The sequence below is a fragment of the Ambystoma mexicanum genome, chromosome 1p (genome assembly GCF_040938575.1).
Source record: "Ambystoma mexicanum isolate Mex_15411 chromosome 1p, UKY_AmexF1_1, whole genome shotgun sequence".
Lineage (NCBI taxonomy): Eukaryota > Metazoa > Chordata > Amphibia > Caudata > Ambystomatidae > Ambystoma > Ambystoma mexicanum.
Genome location: NC_090921.1, coordinates 990,033,633 through 990,050,656, shown reverse-complemented (window position 1 = coordinate 990,050,656; position 17,024 = coordinate 990,033,633). Strand labels below are relative to the sequence as shown.

At 44.4% G+C, this 17,024-nt stretch overlaps 1 protein-coding gene across 4 annotated transcripts in view; it reads right to left on the bottom strand.

The window, feature by feature from the left end:
* Positions 1-17,024, bottom strand: part of NDRG4 (NDRG family member 4) — an 865,926-nt gene that overhangs the window by 426,526 nt on the left and 422,376 nt on the right. For all 4 annotated transcript variants that reach the window (XM_069654558.1, XM_069654565.1, XM_069654543.1 and 1 more), the window contains exon 3: positions 7,787-7,831. In XM_069654558.1, the coding sequence (XP_069510659.1) occupies positions 7,787-7,831 (45 nt within the window). The remainder of the gene's footprint in view (positions 1-7,786; positions 7,832-17,024) is intronic.

Sequence of the window (17,024 nt, the reverse complement as noted above, 5' to 3'; positions counted from 1 at the left end):
ACAGAATGCGTGGGGGTCCGAGGCTGGGAATGAGCGGTCGCACGAGGCACATCTTGTGATTCCTCCTGAGGCCGACATGTGCTGGGGAGGTGAGGCACTGAAGGGAAGTTAAAGAAGATTGGAAAAATGAAACGGGGAGCAAGCGGAAAGCTGAAAAAGTCTCTGCGGTGGCTGCCAGATCTGATAACGTCCATGCAGAAAAAGGGACTGAGGTGAGGCGCTGGAGGGGGGGAGCTCATTCACCCTCCCAATTACCTATCGCCCTAGGGTTCTTCAACCTTTGGGTGTCCAGATGTTTTGGATGGCAACTCCCATCATCCCTAGACAGCATAGGGAATAACAAGGTATTATGGGAATTGTAGTAATAACATCTAGGGAGCCAAAGGTTGCATATCCTTTCCCTAACCACTGTTCCTCCTCACTGGCATTAACTCACCACTCTTCTTGCAAACATCTGCAGACCACCAGTGCTCCGTCAGGCAACCACATTAACACCTACCACCATATCCTGCTAAGAACATTAAAGATATGGTACTCCATCCCCAACTAGTCTTACCTCCAACCCCCCCAAAACATCCCACTCCTTAATTTTATTGAACATGTTTTGATGAATGTGTGGTGAGTTCAATGTGTAACAAGAGGAAAAGTTTAAGTTCAATCCTTGTGCTTAGTGTCGATATGCATACATTCATTAATTAAGCTGGGGAGGATAAAGGAAAAAGACAGCGTCATATTCAGGGATCCTCATCGCAGGTACCCAGGAGATTAAGAAAGGCACACACTGTTCACTTTCTCTCCGAACAGGGATGCGGTGGAGATTACACTAGGAATATCTTTAAAAAAATAAAAAAAAATTATGGTTGGTTGAAATTAATCAACCTTTCAAATATAAAACATTCATGAATAAAAATTTAAGAAACAACAAGTTTGAAGTAAGTAAAAAAGCAAAAATAAAAAAACACAATTCACAACAAATCCAAATGTTAAATGAACAAAATAAACAAATAAAGAAACAATGGGCTAACAATGCACAGAATATAGCAACAAGCAATTCAATTAACAGTAGCTATTTGTATGGCTATGCATGAAGAGTTTAAGATTGCAGCCCAACAATCTTGTGGGTCTAGAAGACCTAGATAATGGCAGTATTTTGAAAAGTGTGTCTCTCTTTTACCACGGAGAGGCGCACATTCAGTAATCAAATGAATGAGAGTTTCGTGAGTATCAGGTGTCATACAAAATCGGCAAATATTGCTTGATGGAGGCAGAAGTTTGCGTCTGACTTGTATGTCTCTTGTGAGGCATAGGTTGAATCTCAAGCGTAGAATGCCTAAGCGGTATTGCGGGGAAGGCGATAGCAGCAAATATGGTGCCACTGTGCGAATTCTTTTGTGAGGGAATCTTAGGCCATCCCCATCTTTGTATTGCTGGGAAAGATCCCTGGTCAGAAGCCAATCAAATTGATACATTTTGAATTTGGCTCTGTCAGGATTTGTTAATAAAGTTTCAAGTGAGACCTCTGCAATTATTAGAATATGGTAAGCTTTTGTTAACCATGTGTGTACGAAAACATGTGTAACAGAGAACATATAGTCAGACAGCAATTTCAGTATAGAAGTGTGAGGGGTAGAGAGCAAACATTTTCTGAGTAGTGTGCAGATACGCCAATTATGGAGAGCTTGAAGTGAAACAAGGCCCAGCTCAAACCTGATCCACGGGCAAGGAGTGCATTGTGGTAGATGGAGTATTTATCTCCAAAATTTGGCCTCCCAAAGTGTAAGCAACGATGATAGATCGTCATGAAGGGTTTCCAGGCCATAAAGTAAGGATGGAGTGACTTTCAAGTTCCTAAATTGGAGAGCCGGGGTGATAGAGAATTTTCCAACCTTGAACATTATAAGGGAGGCCTGCGAGATGGCAGTCTTCAACTTGTTAACTACATGAATGATGTGACTAGGGGCATGAGCCTTGCCCTCAATAATCATCCCAGAATAAGTGTATTGGGAAACCACAGAGAGAGGGATCTGATTGATGTGCCAGAGGTGGAATAGAGGCCTGTGGTTTCATGGACAGAATGATACAATTTGAGTTTTGTTGGTATTAACTTGTAATTCATTGCAATGAATATAATCGTGAAAGGCATTTAAGAGATTCTGTAAACCAGAATGTGTTTTGGAGATGAGCACCAGATCATCAGCATACATTAATGCTTTGAATTGGTGGTTATTGAATTTGGGTGAATCTGAGATGACATTTTCGAAGGCACGTCTCACGTCTTGAATGAAGTAATTAAAGACCGTTGAGGCTAAGAGGCAGCCTTGTTTTAAACCGCGAGCCGTGGGGATGGTTGAAGACAGGCGCCCGTCTAATGAAAGACGAATTTGAATTGAAGTATTGGTGTGTAAAGATGAAATTATGTCGAAGAGAGTGGGTGGACAATGGTCATGGAGTAATTTGGCAAGTAGAAGGGGTCTGCTGACAAAATCCAATGCAGCGTGCAGGTCTACAAAAGCAAAACAAATTTGCTGTTTGGTGGCATGGCACTGTGCTTTTAGGGCATTTAAACAAATTAAACTAATGGAGGTGCCTAAGCCTGTGACAAAACCTGATTGCTGAGGGTCGCGCAGATAAGAATTTTTGGTCCATTGGTTGAAATCCCGTAGAATACATTTACAGAATAGTTTACCCGGGGCATCCAGGAGGGCGATGGGGCGGTAATTGGATGGTAAACTGCGGTCGCCCTTTTTAAAAATCTGAATAATTAGTGAGGTCTTCCTGGAAGGAGGAATTGATTTATACCTTAAAATATTAAGAACAATGATGTATAAGATATTGGCCCATTCAGTCGGAAAGGCCTTGAGAATCATGTTAGAAAGGCCATCTGGGCCCGCAGCTCGAGATGAGTTTGCTTTCATAATTTGTTCTTGGATGTCGGAGATGGTGAACTCGACTCTCCAAGAACCAGTGGTAAGAAATGGAAGGCTATTATTGGAAAATTCTGGGTCCGCATACAAGGATGAAAAGTGAGTTAGCCAAGCTAGGTCGGATACCCCATTGATCTGCAGGGCACCTAGTGAATTGGAGGTCAAGTTATGGAGTAGCTGCCACATAGTGCTAGAATTTTAGTTCTTCATGGCCCTAAACATAATTTCGCTGTCTTGTTGAAGTAGTAAAGTTTTTTTGCTTCTGAGCCAATTCTTATATCTACATTTGAGCGTGGATAAATCAGAGCTGAGAGAAAGAGAATTTGATCATAGAATAGCTATTCGAGCTCTGCGATAGTCTGCTTTGGCAGTTTGAATAACCGGATTAAAAGTGTGTGTGTGGCGACCAGTCAGCCTTTTCGAAATGGTCAAAGTATTGACAAATGGACGTAATAAGTCAGAATAGTGTTAGTGTTGGGACAACTGAGCATGATAGTCTACACTGTTGCCAAATGATAGCAAAGATGAAAGGTTCTAGCACACTCGAGATCCAACTGGATTAGCAAGTCGTTCACTGGGAAGATGGTGTGTTTCTTCCACAAGAGAAGGCCACTGAATCTGCAGAGAGAGTAAATTGTGATCACTATGTGGGAGAGTAGTGATGATGAGGCTGTCTATGTGTTGAAACAATTTAGCATTCACGTAAATGTAATCAATGATACTTGAATTAGTTCTGCGATGCCAGGTATTTTGAGGCGGGAGATCGCCTGGAACAGCCCCATTTACCATGTGGAAATTGCGATGCATCATAAACGATGACCACGTGGATGTTGCTTGATTTGAACGGGCTTGGTTCCAACAATTGGGATTGATGTCACCGAGAATGATAGCATGTGAGATGTGAGGTGTTTGTGAGACCACATCAAGGATGGAAGCCAAACCATCATAGAAAGCTTCATCGGTTTGTGCAAGAGGATTACGGTAGATGTTGACATGCGCAATAGTGAAGGTACGATGTACAATCTTCACTTATTGGATGTGGGCTTGCACTGATGCCCAAGGAAGAACAGAGAGACCCAGCTGTGATTTGACTGCAACTAAAAGGCCAGAAGAGGGTCGGCCTTTGGTTGGAAGGGCCGGGAGTAAAGTGAGGTCAAATCCATCCCAGGCAGGGGGAATTAACAGCCAGGTTTCCTGCAAGTCTATGATATGATGAGTAAGAGAAAGGGAAGACATGGAAGTATGTAAATGAGCATGGCCTCGAGTATTCTAGCTAGCAAGAGTCAAGGAAGAGGAAGATACAGTAGTTGGTGGTTAGGACGCACAGATCAAGGAAGATGTCGAACAGTTAGGGAATTTGTTCCCCAGCCCTTGATAGATGTTCACTTTCGGCTTTGATGATGAAGTGGAATGTGAAGAAGATTCAGGGTCCAGTGCTAAGAGGAAACCCAACTCGAACAGTTGCATTTTGCAGCACCAGATTGTGTTCCATACAAGAGCTGAAGGAATACGAAGTCTAACCACAGAGGAACACGTATCAGATACAAATTCTATCTGATCTATATCGTGAGTGGTGATGGCATTCAGGTCCTCGATGTCTCCATATATGTTCAGGACACTTGCACGGTTTAGATCATATGTAGGAAAGTTGCCATCTCGTCCTTTAAGAATGAAAGAGTGAAGAAGAGGTCGAGAAGGTAATGATGATTTGGAGAAGAGCTTGGTTGTCGAGCTTTGAGTAGGCCATTTTGGCGATGGAGCTACTGGGACTGATCTAAGACACAAGCGTAAAATGCTTTCTTCCTGTTGCATGGTGAGTGCAGTCGGGCATTGTGTGGACAGTTGAAAGGCTACATGCCCCGGCTGCGTTAGGGCTAGTCGCGAAGCTAAATATGCATCAACACTGGCTTTTAGGTCAGATAATGCAGAAGCAGCTGGAATAGCAGTCTGGGTTAAAGTTGAGGCAGAAGGTATTTGAAAAGTGATATGCCTGTTGATCACAGGGGCAGCCTGTACGCTTGTTGTTTGAGATTGCGTAATGGGAGCTAATCCAGACATCCTAGAAGATGGTAAAGGTGAAGGATCTGAGGGCAACCACAGGTTACACAAGCGTGAGGCTAAATAAGCATCAATGCTTGCTTTATAATCAAAACGAGTTTCCATGGAAGAGGGAAGAGTGGGAACAATTGATGAGTTAGAGAAAGACTGGGATAGGCAGGTTTGAGATTGTGACAAAGGGGGCAAAGCAACTGACTGGTGAGGTGGCTCATAATGTTCAATGGATTGAACTAGCTGACTAAGAGGGGAAAGAGAGTCTGGATGAGATACTGGAATCACCTCGACTGAGCTTACAGTAGAAGATACAAGAGAAGAATGCAGGTGAGGAGCCACAGAAGGATTGATGGGAGGTGCAGTGGATACTGAGGACTGACCTAAGGCTTTAAAAAAGGCCGTAAGGGTGTGTTTAGAGTGCTTTGAGGCAAGCACATTTTTAGTTTTTTTTTATTGCAGCCAGACAAAGTCTTCGGTTAAGGGGCTTAACGATAGGAATGACATTTGAACCCATGGTGGATACAGGAGAAGAAACTGAGACGGCTTGTTTAGAGTGGGAAAGCAGAGAGGGCGGTTGAGAAAGAATATGTGAGGAAAGGGTTGGTGAAGGAATGAGGACTGGTTCAGAAGGCAAGAGAAGAGCAGGTGTAGGTACAGGTGCAGGGAGAGGAAGAGGAATTGAAGACAGGACAGGAGGAAGAGACTCAGGAGCAACAGTGAGATGAATTGGCTCACTGGGTGCAACCTGAGAATTAGACATTGGTGACAAAGGGGAAACATTGATGGATCTAATTATTCCCGGGATAGAAGGAAGATGACTCGTGACAGGAACGATGAAACAATCTGAAGATGGTTGATTGGGTTCCTGCACATTCTCAACAATAGGATTAGATTGGTAAGTGGGTGAGCGGAGAATTGGTAGGAGGAAGAGAACCATGTTAATGCAGCCATTTCGCTAACTCTTCAAACAAGGCAGATTGATTGGAGAGTTTATGATCTATAGTGTCGTAAAGTTTACTCATAGTGGAGATAGCAAGATTAATAGAGATGAGGCCAGTATGAATGAATGCAAGTTGTTGAGGCAAAGCAGTAGGAGAGGGTGGTTGTGGGGCTCTGGGAGTGGGCATGGCAAAAGAGTCAATGGGCACAGATGAACAGATGACTGAGGAATGAATGGAAGTCTCAACAGAGATTTCTTCATGAGGGACTTGGATGTTTGATGAAATGGATGTCAGACTTGAGGAAGCATGAATAGAGATGTCTAAGACATCAGGCTGTAAAGATGGGAACTTGATAGGAGAGAGAGCCATGCCCTTGTATGAGGGATGGGGATGAGGATTAAGTGAATTGAGCATAGTAGTGTCAGATAATGGATGGTGTTCATGCGTGCCGGGGGAGATTGATGAGCAGCTGGAGAATTGTTAACAGTAGAAGAAAGGGCATTGGGTATGGGGTTTTTTGAGGTTAAAGGTTGGCTCAGGGGCGGCATTTGAGATATTTTGCCGGGAGCTGGTGGAAAGGGAAACTTTGCAGGCAATATTGGGCCAGTGATACGAAGTGCTAAGAAGGGAGTCAGCGCAATGGCTGAGAGAAATCTAGGAGATTGGACTGGCACTTGATGACAAGTGGTAAGATTGAGGAGAGCGCAAGCATTGTTAGGCATGTTTGTCGTACGTTTATAAAATTGAAACACCATTCACTGATTTATCATGCACAAAGCCCAGATTTGTTGTATTAAAAAAAAAAGAGCAATAGAATTAAAAAGAAAAATAACAATAAAAAGAGAAAGCAACAATGAAATCAATACTTTTTTCTTTTTCTCTCTCTCTCCCTTCCCTTCCTTCCCTTCCTTCGCTCTTTCCCCCTTTCTTCGTTAAACAAGTGAAAAAAAAAGAAAAGGAAGGAAGAAGGGAAAAAGCAGAAGGAAAGTAGTATAAATTATACGAAGACAAAATAAAACAGAGAGAAGAACTGGAACAAAGAAAGAAAGTCAAAACCCAGGGATACAAATGATATCAAATTTGAACCAAGGAGTTGCATAAAAAGAAAAACACAATAAATACTGAATAAAAAAATTCCGATCAAACCGCAAACGCAGACCGCAGGTAACGCGGGTAAGCGGGAAAGCGGTACTTTAGCCGGTACTTGCGCGAACAATATGTAGCTGACAAGCTACAATAGGCTAACAACGGCAACCAATCCCTGCAAAAGTAAGGTGGGATTACTGTGAAGAGAATGCCAATCACATTCAGTGCAACGTGGAGAACGCTGAAAACGCTGAAAAAAGAAGGAAAGGCAGCGCCAGTTAGCAGTCACTGGAACCGTGCCAGGTGCGAGACGATCAAAGTCACAAAGTTCACCTTTCCTTGACGTTTAAACAAGCTCAATGTTGCGGAAGCAGGAGCGAGAGTACAAGTAGGCATATCTTTTAGGCAGGAAGGACCAACTATAAAGGTTGGCTGGAAAGAAGAATTGTCCTGTTACAATGGTCAGACCCTAAACATTTGCCTAACAGTACTCAGACACTGTAATCCTGGCAGTGAGATGGAGCATGGCACTGAGAAGCAGATTAGAGCTATAGGTGAAGAAGATATCACTACAAACACCACTCCAATGCATGTACTTCCACACCATTTCTTGTAGCACCAATTCACAAATGACTGCATCGCTTGGACTGCTGGTGGTCTTCTGTGGCTCCCAGCACACCTACCTATCCCCCACTTGACCACGGCCCACTTTTATAAGAGAAGGCTGTTCAGTTAATTACTGTTAATAGCAGATGTGGCAGGCACAAGGCCTGGAGCACTCACCTTCCAGTCTGTGTCCACTGCAGAGAGGAACGTGTCTGTGCTCTCCTACAGAAGAAAGAAAGGGTGGATGGTAACTCATCAAATATATAAAGCGAGCATAGACACTAAAAAAGACACCACCAGACTTTCAGGGACACTCTGTCCAGGAGGTAGACAGCCATCCACACAGTCTACACAAAACTGTAAATTAAGGGACAGTGCATGCAAGAGACCGAACAATCAGGGACACGACACACGCGGATGGACACTGAAGGACATTGTTTACAAGAGACCGGAAAACCAGTGGTAATTGGTGTAAGAGTTTGGACTGTAAGGGATGCGGTGTACAACAGACATGAAGTTGGGCAGAAGGGGACACTGTTTACCAGAGACCTGACAAGCTGTAGCACTGGGCACAAGGCACTGGACTGGACATCCAGAGATGTTATGTACCAGACTGGATTACCAAGGCCTCTGAGTTCAGGAGACTGAACCTCAAGGGAAACTGTGTACAAAAGACCACACATTTGGGATCACTGAGTACAAGAAACTAGACAGTGAGGGTCTCCGTTGTCAAGAGAGCATACAACCAGGGGCACTGTGTATTGGTTTCTGAAAATCAAGAGACACTGCATACAAGAGACTGGACAATTCCTCCTCTCCTTGGTTCCTCCTCTGGTTGCGTGTAGATCTCTTGCTGCCTGATTGGCTGCCGTCGCCATGCCCTGGTGATAGCTCCCCACTCTCTTGTATCTCTGCTTTGCTCACTGTGTCTTATGACTGTGAAACCAGTGCTTAATTTGTAAAAAAAAAAAATACGTGCCAGGGCCCAAATATGTTTAGCACTCTACCACCAGTGCTGCCAGCACTCATAGCTGCTCCCCACAGTGTAGGCATATTTGGGGTAACACTACAGCTCACACTTGCTCCTTGTGTTTGATGGATGGACTGACTATCACCCCTCCATAATTAAAGATTAAGTGCAGGGGTTCAAATATAAGTGCCAGGGCATAGCCCTGGCAAACACTTCCACAAATTAAGCACTGTGTGAAGCACTTCATTGCTTCCCGAAGCTATATCCACGCTCAATAAATACCCTAATAATAATATTAATTAGGTTCTCTGGGCAGGAGAATTGACAGTGGTGATGCTGTCTACAAGACACTATAAAACTAGGGGCTCGGACTACAGAAGACGGGCCAGAAGATCTAACAATCGGGGACACTGTGAAGAGGAGACTGCGTAGCAAGGGGCATTGTATACTACCAGTGCTAAATGTGTAAGAAAATAAGTGCCAGTGCCCAAATATCTTTTTGCACATCAATGACACCTCAGGTGGGCAGCTCCCAGACCACTGACACCACCCATGCCTGCTCCATACAGTACCAACATAATTGGTATTAAGGCTGTAAATACCACTGGTTCATTGAGGGTGATGGATGCATGGTGTGATTTACAGATAGCAATCAACATAACATATTGGGGGTCATTACGACCCAGGCGCTAATTGCACCAACATTACCACCATGGTGTAAACTACGTTTACACCATGGTGGATGGCGGATTTACCGCCCCATTCCAAGGTGAGTGGGGCGGTAAATCCCCATTTCCCATTTTCCCCTCCCCATTCCCATTTTTGCCCCATAGGGCATAATGGGAGTGGGGAAGGCGCTAATTACGCCACCGTAAATTACGGTGGCGTAATTAGCATCATGGCAGGTTAGCGCCATGGATTTTAACAGCTGCTAAAAGCAGCCGTTAAAATCAGAATCAGGCGTTAAGGGTTAACGACGGCGTTAACCCTTAACGCCTGGGTCGTAATGAGGCCCATTGTGTCTTGAAATAATATAAATATTTAAGTGTTTCTATAAAACACATTATAGTCAACTAGCTGTTCCCGGTGTAACATATGCCGTTCTAGCATCTCTTAAAGGTCAATATTGGTCGGTAATTCATAGGGTCACTTCTGTCCCCCTACTTAAATATCGGAATTACCTCTGATCGCTTCCAGGAAGGGGGTACAGGGCCCTGTGATTTATTAATAGTCATTTAAAAGGCTAAACTTATAGGGAACTGTCTTTTTTTGAATTTGAAAGATATATTTGCATCAGATGGAAGGAGAGGTAAGCACGGTACAAGAACATGGAATGAGAGGTATGCACGGTATAACAATAGTATCTGAGTTTAATTAATCAATTACATGGGCCTCTATGATGTGTCTTTGTAGATGCGTAATTGTCAACATTGTTTAATTGCAAAGTCCCTATGATGACTTAAGATTGCATAGTTGCACAATTCCAGCACCTACTTTCAGTTTCAGCTAGTGAGGAGGCATTTGTCCTACAGCGTTTCACTTTTTAGAGACTGAAACATTGAGCTGGTAAGTAACTGTTCATTGACACTCGAACCACCGTGCCCTGTGTGAAGTGAAGTGGGGGGTGGAAAGAAGTAACTTGAACTTATTCCGAATGTTTGCGATAGCGGAAGGTGAAGGTGAGCGCGTAGAACTGAGCTCATTCTGTTTGTTAAAATGATAGCTGTTGTTGAAGTGCACATAGGTGCACTTTGCCATTTGGACAACAGAGGGCAACCTAACACTGATAAATTTCATCAGCTGAGTATGGAAACATACCTAAGCGTTTTTTCTTTATAGAAGATATTATCCTCTGATCCTATCAGTGGCAAGTGGAACATTTTAACAATCTATCAATAGAAAATAAGAGCCAACATGCTTTTCTTCTATGGTAAGTTATTGGAGAAATGCAGGCAAAATCATTACTGAACTGATGAACGTGCCTGTCAAACACTGCAGCAAGATAATCTTCATTGGTTTGGCACTCATACTAGGCACTCCTCTTTGATATTGGCCTTTTCACTGACCATGGCCATGTGTTGTGGCTGCTAGCTGGTGATTGTCCTCTTGTTGTCAACCCACTTTGCTGGTTATAACAGTATAGCATTTTCAGCAATGTCAAGCAGGTTCATTGGAGCAGTGTGCGGACATGGCCAGCATCAGTGCCCAACACTGTCACCTTCTAACTCATTCTTATTCATGGAAATGGATAAACAGCCATGCCCTGACAACCTCAGTTATCAAGTTTGCGAATAACAAGAGCAAGCCCAGGATCAAGAGGCCCAGGATCAAGAGACCCAGGTCAGTGCACAGTTTTATATTACTATGACGGACTGACAGTTAAAATAATAAAATTGCCAAAACGCCACAACATAATCAAGCTAGGATTAGAAATAAGTGTTGGGGTTCAAAAAGAAGTGCTGGGGGCTGATCCCTGGCAAGTCCCCGGCAGCAAATCAAGCACTGTATACTCCATAATGACAGGGGAGGCACACTGAAGGAGTCTAGCAAGTGACAATGTGTACACAAGGTCAGACAATCAGTGCTTCAGGGTATCGGAGCCTGTCTGGACTGTAAGTGGCACTGTGTACAAGAGAGGAGGCACTGGGTGCAGGAGACTGGCCAGTAAGGGATATCAGTAGCGGAGGCAGCTTTTGGTGCGGGGGTTGGTGGGTAGTAATAGAGCACCAGCAGATGGCAGGAGGCGAGGGGGTGTACTGGGCATTCACTGGGCACCAAGGAGCTGCTAAGGGGGGCGCCACTGTCACCCTGGCTTCATCACTGAGGGATACCTTTAACAAGAGCTCTGCAGCAAAGCACCCTCTTTACTGCAGAATGGGTAATCGGGAAGACTGTAGACAAGAGACAGGACAGTAAGGGACCTCTTTTGGTGGCTGACTACCATTGCGCTTTGGTGCACAAACGTCACCTTTGTACAATTTTAGTCTTTTGCAAGATGCAGCGTTAAAAAAGTGTTAAAATAAGGGGTCAGCGCATTTACCAGTTTTTCACGCTTTGTTTTGCAGAAAGTGTAAGTGCCCCCTTCAAGTTAAACTTGCGGGAGGCTGCACTTACAATGGATTCCCATGAAACCGCTGCTTTCAGTAGATGCAAAAAACAGGCAGGTTCCATAGGAATACATTGGTGTTATGCCATCATGAAAATGCCATGCTGGCGTAAAACCAAGTGCTTTTTTAAAAAGTGGAGTGTAAAAAGCAGGCAGACATGGTTAGTCTGTTCCATGGGTCCACTCTGCCCCCGCCCCCAAAACAAGAAAATGCCATTGAGATTTCATTAGAAGAGCTTTTGAGAGAAAGAGACACATGAAGCAAACAAATAATTTTGGTTTCGTTTACATGAAAAGGAATGGCTCTAATGCATTTTTGCACTCTTTTCAAATGTGAAAGATAAGACTAAGCGGAACTGAGCAGAGGTGAGCAGTCCTGTAGTCTGCACACCACGCTGTTTCCAGAGTCTTTCTGCAGTGCTATTCATTTGGTGGGTTGGACTATTCAAAAGCCCCACCAGGCCGCGGAGCCGCCGCGGAGCTGAGCAGAGGTGAGCAGTCCTGCAGTCTTGCAGCTCAAAGCCTCGAAGCTCAGTCGTAATGGCCAAACCGGTAGACCACAGACTTCCAGACAGAGATGCAGACAACTTCGGAGCGGTCGCCAACTGAACACTGAAAGCCATGAGACCATTAAGCCAACACCCCTCATGGCCAGAAAATCTCCACTGTCGTACGCTCAAGAAGGTGAGCAAAACTGTACATTACCAACACATAGCGCACTCTGCGCTCTCAATGATTCCCCCTCCATCCCTCCACTGCGATCACTGCTGCGATCACCCTTGCTTTACCCTATCAACAAACACACGGAAATACTCACGGACAAACTCGCAGCTGCTGGGGTGGCAGCGCCGTCCGTGGATGGGTTCTCTACGTCCTCGATTGCACCCGCACTGCTGGCGGCAGTTGGGATGGCCGCTAGGACGCCTCGTCAGGTGACAGTGCTGGGGGATGGCGGGGAGGAGGGAGAGGGGGAGGAAGAATCTCTTGCGCTGCCCGTGGGGCGTGGCAACCTCGTGGTTTCATCAACCAAGGAGCGGAAAGCAGTGGAGAAGGGGGCCGCCCTCCCGACGGAGCCTAAAATGGAGCCTGTGCCTTGGGTGGAGGGGTCATTGGACGGGCAGGGGGTGATAGAGGGAGAAGCAAACACAAAGTTAGCAGCGAAAGCGGCCACTCCAGGGAGCCCGTGAAAGGGCAGGTTAAGGTTGTGGGTGAAACTGTGGAGAAAGAGAAAGCAGGCGCACCTCCCAGTAAGGTGGGCTCGCTCTCGAACCAAAACCAAAAACCGACAGAGCCCAGTGACCCAACGCTCCCCCCCAAAAGCTCCACCAGCAACATCTTGCCACCAACGGGAGTGGTATTACTTGCATAATCTCCCTCCACGTTACGGCAAACAAGTAACAAAATCCACCCGGTACTCGCGAGAAAGGACCTGTCTAGCCCAAGGCTAAATTTCAGTGAACAGTCTCACTCTTTTTGTACAACCTCCATCTTGTAAAAGTACAAGAAGTTTGGAAGGAGAACGGCACAAGAAGTCTTGCGGATCCCAGGAAAATGATAGGTCACAACTAAAAACCAATCAGATTATATCAGCTGAGGAGCCACATCCTACTCGACTCACCAAGCTAGTCCCAAATGAATTGGACCCGGACAAAAACGCTTGCGTCACACCAAACCTTTTGAGCAAACAGGAACATCTCTGGAGCTTTATCAAAACCTATGCAAAAAGAATAAAAATGAACAGCCCACCTACCAGGAAAGTAGAGGAAAATTTGAAAGAAGAAAAAACTGATAAGAAACCCAAACTAAATCAGATGAAAGAAAAGACGGGTAAATACCAAAAATCGAGGTAGGTGAAACAAAAGACTAACATCACACTTGACATTGTTTTCAATAAACCAAAAACAAGCCCTGTCTACTGGAGCTACTGAAACTTTGGATGCCGAACTTTTAGAAAGTTTTGACCCAGGCATATTAAATGGGACTTACGCAAACCAGGAACTCCGGATCCCCCAAGCAAAATCAGAAAACCACATGAAAGATAAGTTAAATTCTACTCCTAACTCAGTAAAATGGCACTTTGGGAAACCCACCACTGGGCTTAAGCAAGCCCTAAACGGGCTCCCAAAACGACACAACTACATTGGAGATAAAAAAGCTCATAAAACAGATGAAACTAGCTGCTGAGGGCTTTAATCGGACGTCAACTCCAAAAGTAGTGATGAATGGGAAAGAAACAACTCTGTCAAGTAACCAAATGATTCTTCCTAAAATACAACCTCTAGATACCACAGCCCAGAAACTGGTTTATCAAGGAGAAAACATGGCTATGGAACCCAAAGGAAAATCACTAGAAATTCAAATGCCACAAACAATAAAGGGCGAAATGAACCAACAACGGAGCAACGGGAAGACCATCAGACATGATCCTTCCGTACTAGCGAACGGCCAGTCTCGAACTCCACCGCCACTTCAAAGATTTATTGAGGCAGAGCATGCAACCGAAAAGACCTCACCCAATAAAAAATGAGACATCTTTGCAATAATGTCGGCAATGACAATAGCCCTCGCACCGTTCGGCAAACTGTATGAGTCACTAATAGAGACACAAAAAAGATCACACATCCATGACGGCCATAATGCACTCAAAAAACACACTTGGAAGGTTACATAATGGCCACTGAAGCCTGGAAAACCAATACAAAAGAGTAAGGCACAATGACAGAAAAGGACCAGGGGGAAGACAAAAAGTCGGTCTCCCACAAACCCAATCCTCAGAACAAACAAAGTGCGGGAACCATGGGAACTCAAACAACAGAGACCCACAAAATAGAAAAAAGAATCAAGTTGGGAAGACACCAGAAACTGGCACATCGGCCTCGGAAGTTGAGCCAAGAACAACTGGCCGGGATCAAACTGACCAGCTACAACAACTGGAGCCAGCCCCAATTGAGAAATCTGCTAATTCAACTACGAAAGTCTTACCTCAGAAAACTGCAAAAAACACAGAAACCTTGACTATGTTCCCTGACAAACTTCGGAAACTACCAGGGCCATGTAATACCAAGACATAGGCATCCACAATGCCACTGTGAAACACATATCAACACAAAGGAACTACAAAGGCCAGTCAGGATACTGGCATAGCACCAATCTTTGAACTGCAAAAACTGGTAAAAGGGAAACGCTCGCTCTTGTTAGTGAACGAGTCAGCAATAAAGCCAACCGCCAAAGAACTGAACATAATGCAAGAAGACCCCGAAGCCATAAACAACTTGTTGGAGATAAACCATTACACTATTGAAGAGTCAGAATCAGACATACCACCTCCGCAAGATAGAAAATGAAAAGTATGTTTAACTGATGACACACCACCTCAGTGTGAACCAAGAAGCAAATTGGCAGTGTAGAGACAAGTTCTCCAACTTTTTGAACCATGCAAGAAAAACTTGACAGCCTAACGAGGCAAGAAGACCGAATTAACATAAAAAGAACTAACTACGACCCAAGTACTAGCAACGAGGATAGCGTGAAACGAGCCGAGAGATCTGGCAGACGGCCCAATGCAAACGTTGAGGGACAAAGGGCTGTTAAAGTGCAGAAAGTACAGAAAACATCAGAAAAAGAAGATCAAGTGACCACAATACACAGACCACAATACACATGATCGTAATAACAAAGCAAACTACAATAATAAAGAAAGACAGTCCACCGAATGGGTAGGGGAAATTAAACCTCGATTAAAAGACACCGCACTTAGAGAGAGTGCCTTGTTCACTCACAAAAGTCAAGCTACAAGGACCCTGAAACTGGAGACGATCCTAAACAAGTAAGATAGGCTAATCCTGAATAGAAACAAGGTAATGGACCCAGTAAAACATATCGGACTTGAAGAGCCTTAGAAGTGAGGACATAAACATCATCGAATTTGGAAGAAGCTGCTGCTTTGACAGCATTTATTTACATTTAACATCACCAACCATCAAAATCATGCTGGTCAAAGAGGCAGGGAAACTACAAAGAATGGGTTACGACATCAGAGAAAGATCAGGCAATGAACGAGGAATAGAGTGTTCGAATCGATCACCAAAAAAGGAGAGGATGACACCACTACACGCCAAACAAAGTTCAAGACACTACAGATCCAGGGCAATACCAACCACAAGAGAAAACCATCATGGGTTCTCATACCAAAACAGATCGCCAACACCTCCCCATCATAGAGGAGAAATAGAAGAAGAAGAGAGAACAAAAGAGATCTACTACAACAACAAAAAAAGAAGAACGCCCAGGCATAATGACCATCATAATGATCAGTGGCAGGAAAAAACAAAGTACTCGAGGAACCCTCAGCCAACTAATGACCATTTAAAGCTGATGAGCGCAAACCCCTCGGCCCATCAACAAATCTGAAATTCATGCTAAGACACGAGAATCACAAAGAAAGATACGTCCCCCCGGTCAGAGCGCATTTAAAAGAACTTTTGGATCAGGAACTGAAGAAATTAGCGTGGGTCCCGGGGGCTCTAAAGCGCAACCATCGTAAATAGCAACCAACACCACCAGGTTCATCGCCTTCCTTAGCAACCCATTTGGAAACTCGCCCATCAGAATATCTGACGCTTGGCTCCTGCAACATCTCACCAAGGAAAGTGATGTCAACCTGGGTGACTTCGACCTGTTATGTTTGCAAGAAACTTGGCTGATGAATACCCCAAGTTTAGACGGTTAGGACATCAGCCTAGTCCCGGCCCTAAAGGGGTTAAAAGGTAGACCATCTTCAGGCCTCATGATAGCCGTCCATTCGGCAACCCCTTAAATAGGATGAAGGTCTTAACTTCAACAACCTTCGCACAGGCAGTTCTACTCTCATGGACCCATCGCAAGCCTCAAAATATGCACCCCATATCAGAAATGCTCCTGGCGATGAATGTCTACTGGAACCTACAAGCAACCACTGTAAACCACTTATCACCATCGACAACATGATTGAAGAGACCATTGCAGCACACAACATAAGCCATATAATCATATGTGGCGACTTGAAAGCTATCTGTTTTGAAATGGCCGAAAGCAAAAACAGAGAAACAACAGATCAGAAAACCACAAATATCAGGCACCATACAGACTCACGGACGCGTGGTGCTGCCTGGGCTGAGCTAATGCAGTCATTGGATCTCTACAATCTACACTCCTTAATGAACAAGACCAAAAAGGCAGTCCCGACTTGGGAAAGAGACGGCTCTAGAAGGTATATTGAAGCTATATTGACCACATCTACGCCTCAAAGGAGTTTTTTCTCTATCATCACAAACTTTGAAGTGGTTGAAACGCAACATAGC